The 22,850-nt window shown below is 55.0% G+C and overlaps 1 protein-coding gene across 2 annotated transcripts in view; it reads left to right on the top strand.

Annotated features, from left to right (window-relative positions):
• The window catches only part of AP3S2 (adaptor related protein complex 3 subunit sigma 2), a 40,918-nt gene extending 36,746 nt beyond the window's left edge, over positions 1 to 4,172 (top strand). The window contains exons 5-6 of one of the 2 annotated variants that reach the window (XM_054713303.1): positions 1,139 to 1,246; positions 3,237 to 4,172. In XM_054713303.1, coding sequence (XP_054569278.1) covers positions 1,139 to 1,246; positions 3,237 to 3,365 — 237 coding nt within the window. In that variant the 3' untranslated portion in view covers positions 3,366 to 4,172. The remainder of the gene's footprint in view (positions 1 to 1,138; positions 1,247 to 3,236) is intronic. The other variant, XM_054713302.1, reaches the window with a different exon arrangement.
• Positions 4,173 to 22,850: the final 18,678 nt, after the last annotated feature.

Here is a 22,850-nt window from a genome sequence, read left to right on the forward strand (position 1 = left end):
GAAGACATTACTGCTAGGACGATAGGCATGGAGACCTGTTACTCTTTATTGTGGTGAAATTTACACAACGTGGAGTTTACCGTCTCCATTTCCAAGTGCAGCTCAGCATATGGGGTGCATTCGCTGTTTTGTGCATCCATCTCAGAACTCCTCATCCTGCACAACTGAAACTCTGCCCATCAAACAGCAACCCCCCACTCCCTCCCTCCCCCAGTCCCTGGCAGCCACATTCTACTTCTGCCTCCATGATTTTGACCACTAGGTACGTCATAGAAATGGAATCGTATCCTCTTTGTTCTTTGGTGTCTGGCTTATTTCACTTAGCATTGTGTCTTTAAGGTTCATCCATGTTGTAGCAGGTGTGAGAATTTTCTTCCTTTTTAAGGCTGAGTTATACTCCATTGTATGAATATGCCATTGTATGAATATGCCACATTTTGTTTATCCACTTACCTATCGATGGATGTCGATGAATGATGATAATGTAATAAACGCCATCATTATTTATTTAGGTTCCACCGTGTGCAGGCACCAGATTATCCTGTTCAGTCTTCGCCACCATCCCGGGAGCATTGAAAGGATAGTGGGGCCCTGACCGGTGTGGCTCAGTGGCTAGAGCGTCGGCCTGTGGACTGAAGGGTCCCGGGTTCGATTCTGGTCAAGGGCATGTATCTTGGTTGCGGGCTCTATCGAGGTTGCAGCTGATCGATGTTTCTCTCTCATTGATGTTTCTAACTCTATCCCTCTCCCTTCCTCTCTGTAGAAATCAATAAAATATATTTTAAAAAAGAAAAAAGAAAGGATAGCATCCCCAAGTTCACAAGCTAATAGCAGAGCAGAATTTAACCAGGGTCTGCCCGCCCTCAGAGCTCATGCTCTCAGCACCACCTCCCTGCCTTGAGTGTGAGCGGCACCTCTACCCCTGCTCCTGGGAGATTCGTGTGTGACGTGTGAGCACGAGGGAAGCCCCTGTGGCCTCCCTTGAGAGGTGGATGACCCCGGGGCTTCGGTGTCTGTTCGGGAGCCCGGGAGCCGGTGTCAGGTCCCCCGGCCCTGCTGCTGCAGGGGCGCCCGCGAGTCTCCCACGCTAACTGCGCAGAGCGCTCTGACCCTTCTCGTTTCTGCCCCCCCCCCCCAGGTGCACTACATCCTACAGGAGGTGGTGATGGGAGGGATGGTGTTGGAAACAAACATGAATGAAATCGTGGCGCAGATCGAAGCTCAGAACAGGCTGGAGAAATCGGAGGTGAGCGCACAGCTGTCCTGGCCCTGGCGGGTTCCGAGCCCTGGGCGGGTTGAGGAGGGCGTGCTGGGTCGGTGTGTGGCATTGGGAATGTTTTACACTCCTTTCCTCCTGAGTCCATGAAAGCTCATTGGTTTGAAGGCCAGGTAAGAGGGAGGCAAAAAGTGAGCGTGGACAAGCCAGATGGTACCGGAAGGCTAGCAGCTTCTGGGGGCTGTGGCCCATGTTTGTGGCTTGTAACTCTTCCTCTCAAAGCCACACGTTCCCTGCGGGGGCCCAGCGCCCCTTCTCCGATTGCAGTGTGGTCTCCTAGTTTGTGTGCTAGATCAGTGGTCGGCAAACTCATCAGTCAGCAGAGCCAAATACCAACAGCACAACGATGGAAATTTCTTTGGAGAGCCCAATTTTTTAAACTTAAACTTCTTCTAAGGCCACTTCTTCAAAATAGACTCGCTCCAGGCCGTGGTATTTTGTGGAAGAGCCACACTCAAGGGGCCGAAGAGCCACATGTGGCTCGAGAGCCGCAGTTTGCCGACCACGGGGTTAGATGAGTCTGATCTCCCAGCAGCCATTTCTCGCGGTGTCTTTCAGACCTCAGAGTCGCCAGTATTTACAGTTAGCCTTATAAAAAGCTACAGGAGCGATGGAGCTGGGTTTGACAGTCACACGCCCCAGCCCACCCCCACGTGGTGCAGATGCTCCCGGTAAATCTGTCCAGTCCCCGCTGGGCCTCTCCATCACCTTCATCCGCCTGGCGAGGGCCCACCTTCACACGCTGCGAAATCGCGGGGCAAATGACCGCTCTCATTTTCCCCGTGTCTTCAGCAGCTTCCTCGCTTTGGGTAACAGCACTTGATCTTGCGAAACCAGGAATTCTTGTTTCTGTGAGGACTGGCAGTCGTGCTGAGGAAGCTTTTCCAGACCACAGCTATTGTGGCAGCCGTAGCTCTAGAAATGCGGGCTGGGACAGTTCCAGGAATAGTAAGTGACTCAGAGGCAGGCGGGCTGGGAAGCAGAACGGAGGCTGGCAGGGCGAGGGGGGAACCGAGGGTGAACGGAGCCTCAGGATCTAGAAGGCAGACGACGCGGAGGAAATGGTTTGGGGTCTTGGTCAGTCTACGCCTCTCCTCCGCGCAGCAGGCGAGAGCCTGGAGGGTGAGGGCTGAGCGGAGGTGCCTTGGCCGCCCGAGTCTGTTACCAGTCCCTGCGGGTGTGGGTCCGCCGACCTCCTGCTGGTCCTTCCTCCCATCTGGTTGCCCGTGACATTGCGAAAGCCGGTTCTTTTCCATCTCACATTATTAGTTGGCAAGCAGGTGCCCTAAGCAGTGACATTCGTTTTCCTGTTAAAAATTTCCCCGTGACTGCGCTTGTTTATAAGAGTCCTCAGTCTCTTGAGGAAAGGGTTTTGCTTTGTTTTGTAACCTCCAAAGTGCCCGCTACTGAGTGTGACTTGGTTAAACCATCTCGGGGTTTTTTCTGTAAGCATTGAGCGAGCACCGACCGTGGACCGGGCCCTGAGGTGCTAGGGCTGTGAAGCTACCTAAGCGACAGCCTTCAGGAGCTCAGGGTCTGGACCCCTGTTACCATAGCCCCAGTCGCCTGAAGATTGTTTTGTTGGCTGGCTTCAAGGACGGGGCGGGGGGGGCGGGGCGAAGCTTGCCTTGTGTGTGCTCAGACTGGACATTATATATATATTTAAATTGATTTCAGAGAGGAAGGGAGAAGGAGAGTGAGAGAAACATCAATGATGAGAGAGAATCATTGATCGGCTGCCTCCTGCATGCCCCCCACTGGGGATCGAGTAACAACCCGGGCAGGTGCCCTGACCAGGATTCAAACTGTGACCTCCTGGTTCATGGGTGAGCGTTCAACCACTGAGCCACACCGGCCGGGCCAGGCCGGACACTATTGAGACCTCTGTCACTGGGTTTTCTGAGCAGGAAGTCCGCGGCACCGAGGGTTTGTCTCATTCCCACCTCTCATTTCTCCCCAGGGCGGCCTCTCGGCAGCCCCCGCCCGGGCCGTGTCTGCCGTGAAAAACATCAACCTGCCCGAGATGCCGCGGAACATCAACATCGGTGACCTCAACATCAAAGTCCCCAACCTGTCCCAGTTCGTCTGAGGGGTGAGGACTCGGCTGAACTGGAGGCCAAGCGAGTCCCACGACAGAACCTACCTGCGCCCCGGGAGAGAAGCCTCGGACCCGACGCGCTGCCAGGGAGCGGGAGGGGAGCCCCGTGTCACTGTGGCGAGTGCTCCGTTCTCACGTGCGCAGCCTGGCCGGTCTCTGACGCCCGTGGCCACCGCCGATGTGAGGGGGTCCTGGCTCCCCTAGTGGGGGGATCTGTGTGTCCAAGTCACTCGCCCCCTCTCCCTCCACATGCAGCCGTTCCCTGGGCTTGGGGTCGTATGGAGAGGCCCACCCACTTCCCAGGACCCCCACTAGGACCTCGTCCGGCTAGAGTCTCCCTCCTTCGCACCACGAGGCGTCTGGGCCAGTCGCATGTACTTTTGCCGGTGAGGTGCCACTTCAGCTCTGGGATGTGGCGAGTGGCAGGCAAGGGCCTGCTGGCTCTGCTAGGTGGTCAGCCCAGAGTCCTTCCGTGCGGCCACGCTTCCTGGTTACACTCCTGCAGAGGGCATCGCCCTGCCATCGTCCCGGCTCTGCCCTCGCAGGTGTTCTGTGCAGGAAGCGATCCAGACCATGAGCCCGGTGCAGGCCCGCCACATTCCTGCTAACTGGGGGGCACCCCACACGGCATCCCTCCAGCCCAGCCAGAGGCGTCCCCCGTCAAAGGGGAGGGGGGGAGGGGTTTCATGTCTGTAGACGGTAAAGCCGGCAGCGTATCGAGCATCTCGGAGTTACGGCTCTTTCTGGGTTTAAAATACATCGTCCTCGCGAGGAGCTGACGGGTCTGTCGCTGTGTTATGAATGATGAGTTTTCTTTCTCCGTACGGGAAACCCACAGCCCTCCGAACCAGCTTCTGGAGCAGGGGGGCCGGGGCCAGGGTGGGGGCACGGGAAGCGGCAGCATCTTCCTCCCAGTGTTTGAGGGCCCCCCTGAGCTCTGTATGAGCACACCTTGCTCCCCGCAAGCGACGGTCTCACTGAGCTGGCTTTGGGAACCCGTACACGTGGCCCTGTGCTCGGAGCCCTTCCCGCGGGTCATAGAGAGCGCACGGAAGGGGGAGAGAGAAAGAAGTAGAGAGGAACATCAGTTTGCTGTCCCGCCACCCATTTATGCATTCATTGGTTGATTCTTTTTTTTTTTTATATATATTTTATTGATTTTTTTCAGAGAGGAAGGGAGAGGGATAGAGAGTCAGAAACATCGATGAGAGAGAAACATCCATCAGCTGCCTCCTGCACACCCCCCACTGGGGATGTGCCCACAACCAAGGTACATGCCCTTGACCGGAATCGAACCCGGGACCCTTGAGTCCGCAGGCCGACGCTCCATCCACTGAGCCAAACTGGCCAGGGCCATTGGTTGATTCTTGTCTGTGCCCTGACTGGGGAGCAAACCGAAATCCTAGCGTGTTGGGATGATGCTGTGACCAGCTGAGCTGCCCGGCCAGGGCCTCTTCCCTCCAGATGGTGCTTCCCGGGGCCCATTCATTGGTCCTCTGTCTTTCAGATCCCCTCTGGTAACCTCAGAGGGGGACCGCGTTGGTCCCTTTTATGGCAGAACAGGAATGTAGGCGGCTATATCTGATTTTGAAGGGTTTGACATTTGTACAGACATTTCAGCACATTCACACCCGTTTCTCTCCGTTCGTTCATTCGTTTGTTCGTTCGCTGAGTGTGAAATAGGAACGAAGGGAGGACACTGATGTTTGTTTTGCACCTGCTGGGACGTGGCTGAGCAGGATCCTCCCACAGGCCTTACGGCAGACATCTCCGCTTTCCGGTGAAGCAAGTAGGACTCAGAGGCCAGGTAACCAGCTCTAGGTCCCACTGGGCTCAGCACCGAGCCTGCCAGAGTCCTTTTCCTTTTCCACTGCCCACGAGGGCTTCTCCCAAGTTTGTCTTTCTTCTTATTGATAAGGAAACAGTCTCCCAGAGGTTAAGTAGCTTCTCACAAACTGACTAACAGAGGCCTGGTCTTCGGGAGTGGGAGCTGGAGGGCCCTCTGTGCTGCGTCGAAGTGATGAGGAAACGGAAGCCGGGTGTTCGGTGTGTTGAGTGTCACAGAGCGAGAGCCAAGTCCTTTTCTTTTTTCATTTTATTTATTTTTTTAATCCTCATCCGAGGATATTTTTCCATTGATTTTAGAGAGAGTAGAAGAGAGAGGGAAAGACAGAGAGAAACATCGATGTGAGAGAAACACATCTATTGGTTGCCTCCTGCACGAGGCCGACCAAAGCCTGGGCTGGGGAGGAGCCTGCAACCGAGGTACGTGCCCTTGACCCTAATCGAACCCCGGACCCTTCAGTCCACAGGCCGATGCTCTATCCACTGAGCCAAACCCTTTTCTTGATTTGTTTGGGTTTAACACGTGATGGCAGGGATAGCCGTCAGAGGTTTTGCTCCTGGAAACCAGTGGTTCCCACAAGCCCTTGGCTGGTCCTGTAGATTCCTACAGTGGGCACCCCAACAGCACCCCGCACACCGCCTCTAAGATGGCGCCCAACTTCAGCCCAGCTTTGTGATTGGAAAACTCGATCCCTTTGGGCAAGCCACCATCATTGCTCATTAACTACTTGAGGTTGCTGCAGATCCAGCTTTCTTGCCCACTGTCAGCGAAGTCGTAAACCTTTTATGAGGGAAGAGAAAACCCTCATGGGCCTGATATTGGCAAGGGGTAGGTACTGCTGCGGAGAGAGGTCAGTGTTGGAACTGGGGCCGGGTCTGAAGGCGGGAGTCCTTGGCCCTGGGCGGTGTACACAGCATTTCCTAAAGTGGTGCAGAATTCTGGGTTCTCGGTGCTCCTGGCCACCGATCAAAGTCTGAAATCCCGGTGGTCTGCAGTTTCTACGTGCCTGTGGGTGCCAGCCCAGGTGCAGGCAGTGAGGGTGGATGAGGCTCTGCTTCCCACCCTGGCCTCGGTGCTCCGATTGAGTGGCCGGCAGCCTGTTTGTGGGGCCTGGAGCCAGTGGGGGGCCGTGTTCTATGGCATATTTAAAGGATAATACGTTTCCCGCCCCCCACATGAGTGCTCCCAGCAGCCTGACTTAGTTCAAACGGCCATCACAGAAGTACCACAGGCTGGGAGGCTTAAACAGCAAGACTGCTCAGTTCTGCAGGCTGAGCAAGGTCAAGGTGCTGACAGATGCAGTGTCATGGGGAGCCTGCTGCTTGTTTCCTAGCTGATGGCGGAGGTAGGAAGCTCTGTCCCCGGTCAAGGCACCAGCCCCATCATGGGGGCTCTACCCCATGACCTCACCCAAACCTCGTCACTTCCCTAAGTCCCACCTCCAAATGCCTTCACCTTGAGGATTAGACTTGAACATACGGATCCGGGGGGACGCAAGCCTTCGGCCCATACAGCACACTAATCACCCACATGTCCCCCAGGCGGTCATGGCCCTGTGCTGGTCACATTGAGGATGAGGTCAGAGTATCCCGTCTTAGGTTCCTGTTATTCAGGCCTCTGCCACGGAGGAGCCAGCCCTCCCCCTCCCCCTCCACACAGCCACCCCGGTGAGGCCCTCTGGCCCCAGCTTCACCCCAAAGAAACGGGGCTGTAACACCAGGCTGCTGGCCAGCCTGTCTTGCGGACCAGTCTTCGGCAGGGTCTTTCCTGACCGTGGTCTCTGTCCATGGCTTCCAAAGAGGATGCAGCAGGGACCGGTGCCTGAAGGTAACCACGAGCCACTTAAGTCATGGAGACACAGAGGGGAGGGGGGGATTGGCCCCCAGCGAACGTCCTGGCCTTCAGCCCCCCAATCCTCTCACTACTGCGGTCATTGTAGCCGAGTGTGCACCAGCCTACGTCAGTGCTCACGGGCCGAGGGGCTGCCCTTGGGGCTCAGACCTTGGCCTCGGAGACTGGGGGTTCTCTATACCTGCAGCGTTCAGGCTGCAGGTGGCAGATACGCAAACAGGCCTCCTTCAAGGAAGTAGTTCCATGAAAATGATTAACCTTTTCCAAAAGACTGCATTCTTCGCTCTTTCAATGACTGAATGGTTCAAAAAGGAAAAACACTGGTGTGGTTCAAAAAGTAAGGTAACATGCTGTTCAGCCAGACTCGCCCTGAACCTCCAAACCACTGAACAAACTCCGCCCCGCCCCCATTACCCCCCCCCCCCACCCTGTTCCTGGGAGAAGCAAGTGTTTCCATTTAAAGGATTAAGGAGTTCCTGCTTTCTTATTGCAGGGGCCTCCCAGGCCACCCCTGTGAAACGGCACCCCCCTTCCGCACTGCCTGGCCTTGCTCTGCCCCCCTTTTCCGAGGACTCCGCCGTCCTGGGTGTTGGCGTTGTTGCGGTCTGTCCCCTGCCAGCCCCTCCGGCACAGAGGTAGTCCCTTGTTGGGGGCTGCGTCCCAGCTGCTGTGAGCAGTGCCTGGTCCCAGCACCAGGACGCAACTCGAATGGGCGAGTGGCTGAGGCCAACAGTGGGTCCTGGCCGGGTCCCTCCCAGCTGTGCTCTCCATCCAGGCCCTGCGCTCAGCACCGTGGGCAGATGCCCGCCAGCCGGCCGGGAGCCTGGGAGTGGGCAGGAGAGGAAGTGAGCGGCCATCCCAGAGATGGTGGGAGCCGGGGGCCAGCGATGTGGCCAAGGGATGAGGGCGGGCCCAGCCGGGGGCAGGGGAAGTGAGAGGAGAGTCTAGATGGTGAAGACTCAGGTCCTGGAGGACTTTCATCGGGAGGGGTCTGTGCTGACGCTGAGAGGCCCTCTCCTGGGTGTGCAGCTGCCCCCACCAGGCCCCCCAAGTGAGGCAGCGAACGGAGGGACTTAGAAGTTGGTTCTGGCCGCGTGGTGGCCGTGTAAGAGTGTGGGTCGCAGTCCAGCTCTGGGCACAGGGCCTCGGAACTCCTGCCTCGGGGGGCCCTTGTGGGGTTACACCGGCTGGATGTGGCCTTGTGGGGTTACACAGGCTGGATGTGGCCTTGTGGGGTTACACCGGCTGCGCCATCACTGGGTTTTGCGGAGGGAAGGGGAGTCGGTGAAGACGCAGGGCGCTGGGAGGTTGGGTACATGGTCCTCGGGTCCTGGCGGAGGCGGAGGGGGACAGTGGCTGCTGGCCTGGCCCGCCGGTGGGGTCCCAGGCCCATCGTGGAGCCCGCCTCTGGGGAAAGCTGCGGGGGGGAAGCAGTAGGGGCTCTGGAATCTTCCCTTACGAAGAGGAGTGTGAAGACAGAAGAGCACCTCATGAGGGTGGGACCAGCCCCCCTAAGCCAGCACAGGGCGGCCTCCGGCCACGCAGGCCTGGCTGAGGGTGGGGGTCCTGTCGGCAGCTCCACACTTCCCGTAAAAAAATGGGGTCTTCGGCTTTCTCAAGAGCAAACCCGACATTTTCCCTCACCTCGGACATCAGCCCGGCCTGAGAGCACCTGAGATGGGGTGCCCTGCCCCTTAGGGGTCCCTCCCCCCGCCTTCCGGAGGGCATGGAGCTTGTCTTCCACGCAGAACCAGGGCCTAACCTGGGTACCTTTTTCTTGGCACAGGTGACAGCCTGGCGCAGGCCCTCCCTGAGGGGATCCTCAAAACATTAACCACCCAGCATGGCTCAGGCGCTGACCAATCAGAGTGGAGGTACCAGATGGGGAGGTGGGGCGTGCCTGGTGGTCCCTGTTGGTTCTGCTCCCAGAGAGACCCCGGGGGCTCCCAGGTCTGCAGCTGCTGCAGTTCAGTCCCCCAGCCCGGCCCGGCCCAGGGGAGGCCAGATAAGACCCTGCAGGTGGAATGTGTGCCGTGCTGAGTTAGTGCATCTCCTCCAAGTCAGGCCCTGCGGTGGGAGGGGCGAGGGGCCTTCTCGAGCCCCATCTCTGGACCCTCACAAGCTGGCAGCAGAACTGGGGGCCGAGAGATGGCCACGAGCCCGGGGCACTGCCGCTGCCGAAGCCCCTGATTCGCCTGGGCAGCCTGGGAGCGCGGCTCCCCTGGCCTCGGTTCTGAGCACTAGGCACGATGCCCTTGACCCCTCTCCAGACCTGCGAGTGGCTCCCAGCGGCTGGAGGCCACCTGCTCTTGCCGTGTCTGACAGGAAGAAGGCGGCACGTGTGCCCTGGGATGGGTCCTTGCTGGCTAGGGAAGAAGCGCCTGTGGACGGAGGCCGGCGGGGATTCGAACTGTCCACCGCTAAGCCAGCCTTTCGGAACTCGGTGTGGCTGGGAGGTATGGCTGGGAGGAGGTGGCTGCCTCTCATGTGGGGCGTTTTCTGCTGAAATTCCCCCTCACGAGGGTCCCAGCCACCGCCTGGCTCTCCATCAGCTGGGCCCTGGCTAGCGCCAGCCAACCCATGGGCTGGTTAAAGTTCACTCCGATGTGACAGGATTGGAGGGAAATCCCTGGGTCCAAACTACCAACCAGCCTGGCGTCGCCGTGCCGCTGCCTGGCATCGAGCTGCACCTGGCCCCGGTGACAGCAGGAAGGCCCGCCCTGAGCCACTGCGCTCCAGGTCACACCCTGCCAGGTGGCCTCCCTCCCAGCCCAGCCCAGCCCAGCTCTGCGCTGCCCTGGCCCCCGTGTGGTGCCTAGCCATCACGTGTCCTCACAGGGGGTCCCTGCCCTCTGAGCCTGCAGTCCCAGCTTTGCCCAAGTGGCAGCACCGGGGAATTGGCCTGGCCGTGCTGTGAGCTGAATGAGCGTTAAGTCGTCGTAACCACTGGCCTGTCACTGGTTGGTCCCTGGGACCCTGGCACCCTGGGACCTCAGCCCTCACATCCACAGGGAGAGCTGGTACGCGAGTCCCAGGGCCCTGAGCTGGCCTCTGGGAGGAGGGGGAAGACCTCCCGCCTGCACATCCCACAGTTCATTCATCAGGGAGTAGCCAGCTCCTCGCTTAATCTTCACCCAAACCCCGTGAGGCCAAGTGTGATTCAGAGAAGCTACTGGCCCAGAGGAGTCATTTGCTAATAATCGCCGCGGCCAGGATACAAATCTTGACCGCTGATGGCCTCTGTCCACACCCTCCTCCCCAAAGCCCACGGGGCTGGCCCAGACTCCGAGCCGCCCAGCTTCTCAGAGTCAGACCCTGACGGGAACCCTTTCCTGAAACCTCTGTCCACGTGTAGACCCCAGGCCCCCCAGAAGCCAGGAGAGGGTGCAGGGACCCCAGGCTCATGGCCCCACTTCTGTGGACAGCCTGTCCTGGGGGCCAAGATTTGTGCACATCTGAGTATCAGGGAGACAAACCTCCGACTCCCAGGGCGGGTGGGCCTGTTCCCCAAACAGCTGGGGCCGCTGGACAGGGCACGCCCCCAGCCTCCTGAGGGCTCCAAAGGGGAGACATTCCAGGAGCCTGTAGCCGGGGGATCTGCTGGTCATGGGGGCCGGGGGGAGGCCTCTGGGCTGAGAAGGGGCCAGGCTGCCCAGTGTGTGGGGTTTCAAAAGGGAATTCTATTCTACAAAAGGGCTCAGGCTGCCAGGGCGAGAGGAGGAAGCCCAGGCAGGTTGAAGCAGGTTGAAGCAGGTCTCCGACGTTCTCTCGGCTGTTGGCGGGTGTGTGCCTTAGCTGAGCCAGCGGGGAGCGGGTGGAGGCCGCGGGGGGTGGGGGGGAGGCTGGGGGCACCCCGCTGGGTGTAGGGGGTCCATAAGTCCAGGTCCTAATACCGGAACCTGTGAACGTGAGCTTGTTTTAAAAAGGAGTGTTGGATGGACCTAAGTTATGGGTCCAGGGAGGAGATCACCTTGGATTATTCGGGTGAGCCCTAAATCCAGTGACAGGTGACCTGAGTGAAACAGAGGAGGTGGCCCTGTGACCACAGAGGCAGAGCCTGGAGTGATGCAACCATAAGCTGAGGTCCCCCGGAGCCCCCAGGGGCCGGAAGAGCCCCCGTGGGACCCTCCCCTAGAGCCTGCAGGGGGGGCAGGGCCCTGCTAGCACCTTGTCTCCGACTTCCGGCCCCAAATGGCAAGAGGATTACTTCCTCTTGCTTTAAGCCCCCCGGTTTGCGGGACTTTGCCAAGGAGTCGGGGGCCTCAGGGTGGGCAGAAGGGAGGTGCAGAGGGTGGACAGACAGAAAGACGGAGGGAGGGAGGCAGGCAGAGGCCTGGAGCTCTAGGGTGGGAGATGGGGGGCTGGGAGGGGGAGACAGGGGGCCCGGGAGGGGGACCCAGGACAAGCAAGGCCCTGGGAGAGGACGCGGGAGGGGTGGCCGAGGAGGCCAGCGATGGTTCCTAGGGAAAGAGACTGGTGCCCCAGGGAGCGGCCGGAGGGGACAGGAGCGTGCCCCCAGGCCAGAGACATTGGCACACAGCGTCCATGCGGGTGGCGTGGTTGGTAAGCCGCCCACACCTCTTCTGCCAGAGTCCCACCGCAGCCCTGTGGGGACCTGCCCCCACTTTCCAGATGAGGACGGTGAAGACTCTGGGGGGGCCCAGCTTCTGAGGGTCAGACCCTGACAGGAAGCCACCTGTCTGGCTGCAAAGCTGGCCTCCTGGGTACCCTGCCCTGCCTGCCTGCAGGAGGCCCCCGGGGTGAGCGGTCAGTGCACAGGGACGGGGGACCCGAGGGGTCATTGGGACGGAGCCCACGGGAGGGAGCCGACCCCGAGGCGCAGGGCTCCTGCTGCAACTCCTGGCCCGCCCTTCCCCCCCCGCCCCCCCCCCGCCGCCTCCGGGACCTCTGTCCCTCCACTGTCCTGGCCCCCACTGGGCCAGCCTACATCCGCAGGCCCTGTCCCACTTCCTGCCTTGCCAAGACAGCTTGTTCTAAAAGCTGCTCTTTGTCTTTTTTTTTTTCCCCCCCAAAAAATGTGTTTTTAATCAATCTCATACTAGAACCCAAACTGAAGTCTTGAAAACAGCAGCAATAAGAAATAAAAATAAAAAAATCTCGGCTCCAGGAAGCGCTGACTCCAGCACCGTCCACTCCAGCACCGTCCTCTCCAGCCCATGCAGCCGCTCGGCGCCCCTCCCGCCGCCCCTCCCGGCCTCCCAAATGTCCACTCACCCCCGCCTGGGAGCCCCTCCACCTCTGCAGCGCCCTGCCCCTCCACCTGCCCTCCGGCCTCCCCTCCGGACCCTCCCCCAGCGGCTCCCCAGACTGCCGGAGGCTCACTGTAAAAGCAGGTCCATCCATGTCCCCTTTTGTCAACATTCATGGAGCCTAAACTCCTTGGCAGGACATCCAAGGCCCCAGTGTCCAGGCCCCGCCCACCCCCGGCGGACGCCCCTCCGTGCACCTGACCCCCTGCCATTGTGGATGCTGGTCCCTCTACCTGGGACTCCTTTCTCCAGCTGTCCTTCAGGCTCAAGACTCAGCCCAGAGTCCCCTGTGTGCGCTGACCCTCCCCTGCCCTTCCCAGGCTCAGAGTGGCGCTCCTCCCCGCTGACAGGACAGTCCTGTGGGACTTGGTTCATTGTCCGCCCGAAACGTTGCCAAGACCCGTGCCAGACGCTGGGGCACAGGGACAGGGAAACCGTACAGACTTCCTCCTGCGCTGTTGCCCCGGGAGACTGTGAGGACAGGTACCACCTCATGCACAGCAGCGCCGGGGCCTGCAGGTAAGGGGTGCTCCTTCAATGCTTGTTGACTGACTGACCGACCGACTGACCAAATGAGCGAGAGGAGAGCCATAGCCCTTCGCACTCCTGGGCAGGGCTGTGCTGGCCTCCGCTGAATGGCCCATTGGCAGTAGGTGCAGACACGCTGCCCAGGGAGAGGGAAGCGTGTAGGGAAGGGGCAGCGAGTGCTCGTGATCCTCGAGGCTGGGGGAGCCTGGGAGTGCACACTCTGATCTCCTGGGGACAGGGAGGAGGGCCTGGAAATGGGTGCCCCTGTCCCGACTGAGGGACTCCAGCTTGCAAAGGGGGGCTGCCTGGAGCTGGCCCCTGCCCCACCCTGAAACCCAGCATTACCCCGCAGGGCTCTGTCCGGCAGCCTCAAGCATGGAGAAGGACACGCTGGCTAAGGGGCCCCACACGGGACAGGCAGGGCTGAGTCCCTGCCATCTCCCCCTTCCCTGATGCTTTCGGGTCTCCTTTCTTTAAAAAAAAAAAAAATATATATATATATATATATATATATATATATATATATATATATATATATATATATATATATGTGTGTGTGTGTGTGTGTGTGTATATATAAATTTTTTATTGATTTCAGAGAGGAAGGTAGAGAGAAACATCAGTGATAAGAGAGAGTCATTGATAAGCGGCCTCCTGCACGCCCCCACTGGGGATCGAGCCCACAACCCGGGCATGTGCCCTGACCAGGAATCAAACTGTAACCTCCTGATTCATAGGTTGACGCACAACTTCTGAGCCAGGCTGGCTGGACTCTGGTCTCCTTTTTAAAATAGTATTATAATGGTTTTGGTGGTGGTGGTGGCTACTGCAAAACTAGTATACACTGAGTGGCCAGATTATGATGATCTCTGAACGCATAATAATCTGGCCACTCAGTGTGTGTGTGTGTGTGTGTGTGTGTGTGTGTGTGTATTAGAGGCCCGGTGCATGAATTTGTGCATGGGTGGAGTCCGGCCAGCCTGGCCAGGGGGAGGGGACATGGGCGGTTGGCCGGCCTGCCTGCTGGTCAAACTCCTGGTCGAGGGGACAATTTGCATATTAGCCTTTTATTCTATAGGATATACATTGAGTGGCCAGATTATTATGTGTTCAGAGATCATCATCATCTGGCCACTCAGTGTATGTTCTAGCAATTCAAGGAATACCCAGGTGCATATGGACAAAAAGTGGTCTCTCCCTGCCTTTGTCTATTCTGGTCCCTCTACCCGTCCTCCCTCGCCCCTGAATCAAGTATTACTTCGGCACTTGCTTTTAAACATAGAAAATGGACTGTGGACACCATTTCAAGGCAATGTGTACAGAATTAACTCATTCCAACTACAGTTTTTCCTCTGGGCCTTTAAGTTCTGGCTTGGTTCCCTTGGGTTTAGGGTAAATTCCCCCCAAAGCAGGGTCCCTGGGTCAAAGGGTATATGCATTTGAATTTTTTATAATTTTGTGTGTGTGTGTGTGTGTGTGTTTTTTTTTATTGACTTTTTTACAGAGAGGAAGGGAGAAGGATAGAGAGTTAGAAACATCAATGAGAGAGAAACATTGATCAGCCGCTTCCTGTACACCCCCTGTTGGGGATGTGCCCGCAACCAAGGTACATGCCCTTGACCGGAATCGAACCTGGGACCCTTCAGTCTGCAGGCCAACGCTCTATCCACTGAGCCAAACCGGCCAGGGCTGTATATATATTTTTTATTGATTATAGAGAGGAAGGGAGAGAGAGGGATACAGACATCAATGAGAGAGAATCACGGATTGGCTGCCTCCTGCACGTCCCCCACTGGGGATCGAGCTTGAAACCCAGGCGTGTGCCCTGACTGGGAATCGGGAATCGAAGCGTAACCTCCTGGAGCCATACTGGCTGGGCTAATGCATTTAAATTTGTAATGTTTTGCCATTTGGCTTTCTCAAGGGGTCAGAGCAATTCTCTAGTGCTCCATGAACTGGTCATGCTGGCTGCCCACACCCTGGCCAACTCTAGCTATTATCAGTCATCTAAGCCTTGGCCAGTAGCATGGGCCAGAACGGACATCTCACTGTTTCCAGGTTGTGTTCCCTGTGTTAACGTAAAAACATTCAAACCTGTAAAGAATTTTGGGCAGTTTATTTGAGCCAAACTGTCCACAATTGCCAGGAAGCAAAGTCTCCAACGTATCTGGGATAATGCTCTGGAAAATGGTGGTTTTTCACATTGTTTTTTAATACTTTACTAGTAGCCCATTTGCAGGAAGAATCCTGCAAGCGGCCACTGCGGCCGCGTGCGCTGCCACCGCCGCCGCCACCACCACCACCACTGCCGTTTCGGCCTCCGCACCTGCACCCGCACGCCACTGCCCGCCCCGCCCGGGCTTTCCCTCTGGCAGCCACCTTGCTTTTCCTCCCTCTTCCTTCTAAGCTGTCTTCAGTCTTCACTCCTCCCTCCCCCAGCATATGCAAATTAACTGCCATCTTTGTTGGATAATTTGCATACTCACCCTGATTGGCTGGTGGGCGTGGCTTTGGCTGGTGGGCATGGCTTTGGCGTAGCGAAGGTGCAGTCAATTTGCATATTACTATTTTATTAGGTAGGCTAATCAAAGGAGGAGAAGATGTAAGCGGATTACATGAAATCCATTGGTGATAGATTAGGGAGGTGGGAGAAAGCTAGGGGGCGGATCTCTGGAATTGGATAAAAAGTAAAATGATAGACACATACTTCTCTTACTTGGGTGGGTGTAGGATCATTAACATCAACAATTAACATGATAACAATAACAGTGAAGGAATTTGTGGTATTCTGGTGCCAGCGCATTGGTTGTGCCCTGGGCGTGCGTGGGGCGGGGGGGGCAGGGGGAGGGAAGTTACAAGTAACCTTGACATTTCTATAATATGTTATTGTAGATGCAAAAAGGCAATAGGCTCAGTTAAGGTAAAGATTGATCTTTTCAGGGAAGATACAGGCCTAGGACCTGACTACCCACCATCACTGCTTTTAGTTAAAGTTTTCATTTCAGACCGTCCTTTGTGGCGACTTGAGGTCTCTAAGTTTGCAAGACTGAGCTAGTCAGGTTAGCATGTGGCCTTTTTTTTTTGTCCACACCTAAATATGATTAAGGTTGAACATATTGTCATGTGTTGATTGGCCTTTTAAAAAATTTCCTGTTCGGTGAGTTTTGGGTTTTTTTTTTAGATAGGATTATTTATCATCCTCTGAGGAGACTTGAAATGTGACCTTTCATTTATTTATTTATTTATTTACTTATTTATTTTTAATCCTCACCCAAGAATATTATTCCATTGATTTTTAGAGAGAGGGAGAGACAGAGAGAAACGTCAATGTGAGCGAAACACATTCATTGGTTGCCTCCTGCATGAGCCCCAACCAGGGCCCAGGCTGGGGAGGAGCCTGCACCCTAGGCATGTGCTCTTGACCGGAATCGAACCCGGGACCCTTGGATCCACAGGCCAACTCTCTATCCACTGAGCCAAACCGGCTAGGGCTTCTGTGGTTTTTTAAAATCTAATCCTTTGCTCAGTTTTCAACTGTGGCATCTTGATTTATTTTTATTTTTTTAAATATATTTGTATTGATTTTAGAGAGGAAGGAAGAGAGAGCTAGAAACATCAATGATGAGAGAGAATCATTGATTGGCTGCTTCCTGCACACCCTCTAGTGGGGATCAAGCCCACAACCCGAGCATGTGCCCTTGACCAGAATCCAACCTGGGACCCTTCAGTCTGCAGGCCGACGCTCTATCCCAGGGGTCCTCAAACTTTTTAAACAGGGGGCCAGTTCACTGTCCCTCAGACCGTTGGAGGGCTGGACTATAGTTTTAAAAAAAAACTATGAACAGCCGAAACCATTTTGGCTCAGTAGATAGAGCGTCGGTCTGTGGACTGAAAGGTCCCAGGTTCAATTCCGGTCAAGGGCATGTACCTTGGTTGCGGGCACATCCCCGATAGGGGGTGTGCAGGAGGCAGATGGTCGATGTTTCTCTCTCATCGATGTTTCTAGCTCTCTATCCCTCTCCCTTCCTCTCTGTAAATAATCAATAAAATATATTAAAAAACAAAACAAAAAACTATTAACAAATTCCTTTGCACACTGATCTTATTTTGAAGTGAAAAAACAAAACGGCAAAAACATCCGCATGTGGCCCGCAGGCCGTAGTTTGAGGACGCCTGCTCTATCCACTGAGCCAAACAGGCCAGGGCTTGATTTATTTTTTTATTTTTTATTTTTTTAATATATTTTATTGATTTTTTACAGAGAGGAGGGAGAGGGATAGAGAGAGAAACATCGATGAGAGAGAAACATCAATCAGCTGCCTCCTGCACACCTCCCACTGGGGATGTGCTCACAACCCAGGTACGTGCCCTTGACCGGAATCGAATCTGGGACCCTTCAGTCCGCAGGCTGACGCTCTATCCACTGAGCCAAACCGGTTTCGGCTTGATTTGTTTTTAAATCTTTTTATAGGACCTTTCTGAACATTATTGGTATCAATCCTTTGTTTTATGGGTTGCAAATATTCTAGTCCAGTGTGATAGTTGTCTTTTGCCATGGAGAAGCTTTGTAGATACTTAAATTATTTTTAACTCCTTGTTACAGCAATTTGAAAACATACTCAAAAGTAAGAACAGTATAATGAATTCACACTGCCCACCTCTGAGCTCCAGCAGCGAACGAGATAAGGCACTGGCCCAGTAGGAAGTTTTCCTTTTGACGTTGCTGGAGGTGTGTTTTGCGATGCAGAGATTTTTGCTTTTGTGTAGTCAGATTTCTCAGCCTTGCTTTTTGTGGCTTCTGGCGTTGTGTGATACTTAGAGAGGTCTTCCCGCTCCACGGTTATTAATTAAACAAAACACATTTCTTCTGGTACTTGTAAAAACATGGTTTATTATGTCCTAAATGGTGATATAGTATTTTTTCACGTGCAGGACCATAATCTATTTAACCAATTTTCAATTACTGAGCCATAAGATTATTTCTGATGTTCCCTTATTTTATTTATTTTTTTAATACTTTTATTTATTTCAGAGAGGAAGGGAGAGGGAGAGAGAAATAGAAATATCAATGATGAGAGAGAATCATTGATTGGCTGCCTCCTGCACACCCCCCACTGTGGACTGAGCCCCCAACCTGGGCATGTTGCCCTGACTGGGAATTGAACCTGGGACTCTTCAGTCCGCAGGCCAATGCTCTGCTACCCCATTTTTAAATTATGCTGAATTGAGCAGCCAGCCCCAACTTCCCTATTTCATCTGGATTATTTCAAAGCAAACCCCAGGCACCAAATAATTTCATCCATAAACATAAAAGGTTTTACATTTTTATATCATAAAATGTGTTAATCCTCCGATATTTCTGTCTTCCACTTTTAAGTGTATTTATATTTTGAATAGGCAGCGTATTCACATTCAAAAGAATAAAAGAGCCCTAGCTGGTTTTGCTCAGTGAATAGAGCATCGGCCTGCAGACTGAAGGGTTCCGGGTTCGATTCTGGTCAAGGGCACATGCCCAGGTTGTGGGCTCGATCCCCAATGTGGGGCGTGCAGGAGGCAGCCAATCAATAATTCTCATCATAGATATTTTTCTCTCCCTCTCCCTCTCCTTTCCTCTCTGAAATCAATAAAAATCCTATATAATAAAGAGCTAATATGCTAATTAGGCCAAACAGCAGACGGTCCGGATGACCTTCTGGACGAAGCTGAGGCTGTGAGGGCTGGCGGACGCAGGTGGGGCTGCGAGGGCTGAACCCCTTGCACGAATTTCATGCGTCAGGCCTCTAGTATATATACGATAAAAAAAGAATGAAAGGATTCATTAAAGAATCTGTTTCCCATCCTGTTCTCTAGCTGCCCAGTTTCCCTTTGGGAAAAACACCAGTCTTGTCAGTTTCTTATGTGTCCTTAGAGTCATTATACACAGGGTGGGGAGAAAGTAGGTTTACAGCTGTTCATATGGAAAAACAATACAATAATCTATACTAATAAAAGGGTAATATGCTAATTAGACTAGGAGACCTTCCGGACATCCTTCCAGACAAAGCCATGGTGGGGAGGCCAAGGCAGAGGCGGTTAGGGGCGATCAAGCCAGGAGGGGAGGGCAGTTGGGGGCGATCAGGCCAGCGGGGGGGGGGGGGGCAGTTGGGGGTGAGCAGGCTGGCAGGGGGGGCAGGGGGTGATCAGGCTGGCAGGGGGGGGCAGTTGGGGGTGAGCAGGCTGGCGGGGGGGCAGTTGGGGGCAAGCAGGCTGGTTGGGGGGGCAGTTGGGGGCGAGCAGGCCAGCAGGCAGAGTGGTTAGGGGCAATCAGGCAGGCAGGCAGGTAAGCAGTTAGGAGCCAGCGGTCCTGGATTGTGAGAGGGATGTCCGACCGCCCCAAGGGATTGGGCCTAAACCAGCAGTCGGACATCCCCCGAGGGGTCCCAGATTGGAGAGGGTGCAGGCCAGGCTGAGGGACTCCCCTCCCCCGTGCACGAATTTCATGCACCAGGCCACTAGTAAATAATAATAATAATACAATAATAAACTCTGTTTTGCATACTCACAGCTGTAAGCCTACTTTTGCCCCATCCCTGTATATTACGCTTTGTTTGGCAAAAGGGAGTTTGCAAAGTTGGGGGTGGAATTAAAATTGCATCTGCGGCCCTAGCTGGTTTGGCTCAGTGGGTAGAGCACTGGCTTGCATACTGAAGGGTCCCGGATTCGATTCTGGTCAAGGGCACATGTCCGGGTTGTGGGCTCGATCCCCAGTGGGGAGCGTGCAGGAGGCAGCCGATCCATGATTCTCTCTCATCATTGATGTTTCTATCTCTCCCTCTCCCTTCCTCTCTGAAATCAATAACAATACTTTTTTTTTTTAAATTAAAAATTGCTATCTGCAGACCTGAAAGTTGAGAGATTTTCTTGGATTATCCAAGTGGAGGCAATGTAATCACCAGGATCCTCAAAGGAGAAGAGTTAGTGTCAGAGTGATGTGATCACGTAACTGGGCAATCAGTGGGTCCCGGCTGCCTGTCACTACTTGAGCCAATGAAGCAGAGACAGGGTTGAATTATATGTGAGTGTTTATTCCAATACTGCAGGCAGCATGGGCGAGCAGCAGGTCTGCTCTGCAGGCCCCCTTAAGCCAGCTGCTTATATAGGGTGGGACAAGGATTACAGGGGGAATTAGGAGGCTGGGGTGGGACTCCATTGTCTGGGCAACAAGATTGTTCACCTTTCCATGATGATAGGCAGTTCTCGAATGAGAATGGTTCCAGGGTTGACTCCCAGGTTCAAGGTTGACTCCCAGGTCCTGGGGGCTTACACCCCCCAGCCAGGTCAGCCTGTCCTTTCTTTAACCAGCACAAGGCACTCGTGGTTAACAGAGCTTGATTCACATTCCCCGTAACTGCACCTAGTCCCCAATATTAACGTAAAAAAAACATTGAAACCTGTAAAGAATTTTTGTGAGTTTATTTGAGCCAAACTGTCGACATGGCCGGAAGCAGAACCTCAACGAATTGGGAAAATGCCCCTGAGATTGGTGGGTTACATCTGGATTTATACATATGAACCAGAGAGGCGGGAGAAAGCAAAGCAGGGAAACCCCTGGGATTGGGTAAAAAGTGAAATGATGGACACATACTCAGGTGGGTGCAGGGACAATGAACATGATAATGAAGGAATTTGTGGTCTCTGTCCTGGCGCCCAGCACATTAGGCTGTGCCCCAAGGGGTCCAGAAAAAGGGAGGTCACAAGTTACCCAGACATTTCAAAAGGTATGTTATCAGAGATGCAAAAAGACAGATAGGCTCAGTTAGGTAAAGGTTGACCTTGTCAGTGAAGATGCCGGCCTAGGATGTAACTACCCACCATCACTGCTTTTAGTTCACGTTTAATTTCAGACCATCCTTTGTGGTGACTTCAGGTGTCTGAGTTTGCAGAACTGCCACACAGGCCTCCCCTGAGCTTGTCAGGTCAGCATGTGGCCCCTTTTGCCCACACCAATATAGCCAGAAATATTTCCCATAACCATAGCTAGACCCTAATTATTTCCCATAACCATAGCTAGACCCTAATATTTCCCATAACCATAGCTAGTCCCCAATATAGCCAGAAATATTTCCCATAACTATAGCTAGTCCCCAATAATATTTCTTGATATAATATAGCTTGATTAATATTTCCCATAACCATAGTCCCCAATATTTCTTGATATAATATAGCTTGATTAATATTTCCCATGACCGCCGAAACCGGTTTGGCTCAATGGATAGAGAGTCGGTCTGCGGACTGAAAGGTCCCAGGTTCGATTCCGGTCAAGGGCATGTACATTGCTGCGGGCACATCCCTGGTAGGGGGTGTGCAGGTGGCAGCTGGTAGATGATTCTCTCTCATCGATGTTTCTAGCTCTCTATCCCTCTCCCTTCCTCTCTGTAAAAATCAATAAACAATTAAAAAATATATATATATTTCCCATGACCATAGTCCCCAATAATATTTCTTGATATAATATAGCTTGATTAATATTTCCCATAACCATAGCTAGTCCCCCAAATAGGCAGAAAGACTGGACTTGCGGCTTGCTGGCTTTGAAAACGGCAGGGGCCACAAGCCAAGGAATGTGGGCTCCAGAAGCGGGAAAAGGCAAACAAACAAACAAACACGATGCTCCGTGCGTGGCCAAAAGAAAGCCTCGCGGAGGCCCTGGAGTGCAGCCGGTGAGGCCCACGTTGGCCTTGACTTACAGAACTGTAAGATAAGAAGTGTGCGTTGTTTTGAGTTGGTGTTCATATGTTACAGCAACCACAGGAAGCCAGCACTGATAGCATCTGGGACTGCCCAGTATACAGATGCGCGGAGAAGAGGAGGCCCAGTCCCTGCCCTCACAGCCCCTGGAAGCAGATGGGGTGAGAGGCAAGCCCCCTGGCTCCGGTCACTTTATTGGTAGGTCCAGCTTCCTGCTCTCGCTGCCTTCTTTCTGATGAGCCCCCCCCTCCCCCCCCGCTACCACCTCCCCCCGCCCCGCAAGAGTTATAAAAGTTAAATTAACGTCCCCGGCAAGATTTAGTTATGTGGAACCCCCACCTGTGGGGTGGCTGGGATGTGCGAGTGGGGCTTCCCCCACCCCAGCTGGAAGAAGGGCTGGGCTCTGTGCCCCACCCCCAGGAGCAGATGCTGTCCAGATGTGGAGGGGCGGGGCCCTGGGCTCTGGCCACAGGAGGACTCGCTATTGGAGTTGTGGGGGGGAAGCAGACCAGGAACCAAAGAGCCACTGGGGTCCCGGCGAGGCTGGCCGTCCGGGAGCAGCAGGCAGGCGAGTCCGGGCGCGTGTGTGGGCGGCGGCCTGAAAGGGTTAATCCGGGAGGGGTAGCGGTGGGGTCAGGTTACTTCCCTTTAAAAAGCCTGGGAAAGGAGGAGTCGGGCCGTGGTGTGGCGCGTGCGGGTGGCTGGTCCGCTCATCCTCCCGGAGCGGCTCCGGTGGCCTAGGCAAGTGAGCGGGGTGGCGGGGCAGGGGCCGGCGGGGAACCTCAGCAGTAGTGAGTGGGGCCCCCCCGACGCCAACGCGTGCAGGGAGCCCCGCGTCTGCTGCCCACGCCCCCTTCTCGGGCGGGCACCCTGAGAAGCCAAGAATTCCTTTGGCCAAGGTTCTGCTGCTCCCTCTTCTTGGCCCTCCTGGGGCAGGGGACCCCCTCCCCCGGAGAGGTCCCCCCCACCCAGGCCAGGGAGGGGGCTGCTGGAGCTTCCGGGGGCGGGGGAGGAGAGGTGGGGAGACCAGGCTGGGAGGCGGACTGCGCCCCGCTGGCTCTGCGGCTGGGTGATGGGACTGGTGGGACGAAAGGTGACTGGCACCGAGCTGGGCTCTCCCTGGGGGTGCGCTCAGCGGGAGGGAGAGGAAAGAAAATCCTGGGGGCTGGGCCGCTGCCAGAGGAGATGGCCCGGGGCCTCTTCGGGGACCTTTGAAATGTGGCCTCTGTCTAAACTGGAATGCCCTTCCCTGGC

The sequence above is a fragment of the Eptesicus fuscus genome, chromosome 25 (genome assembly GCF_027574615.1).
Source record: "Eptesicus fuscus isolate TK198812 chromosome 25, DD_ASM_mEF_20220401, whole genome shotgun sequence".
Lineage (NCBI taxonomy): Eukaryota > Metazoa > Chordata > Mammalia > Chiroptera > Vespertilionidae > Eptesicus > Eptesicus fuscus.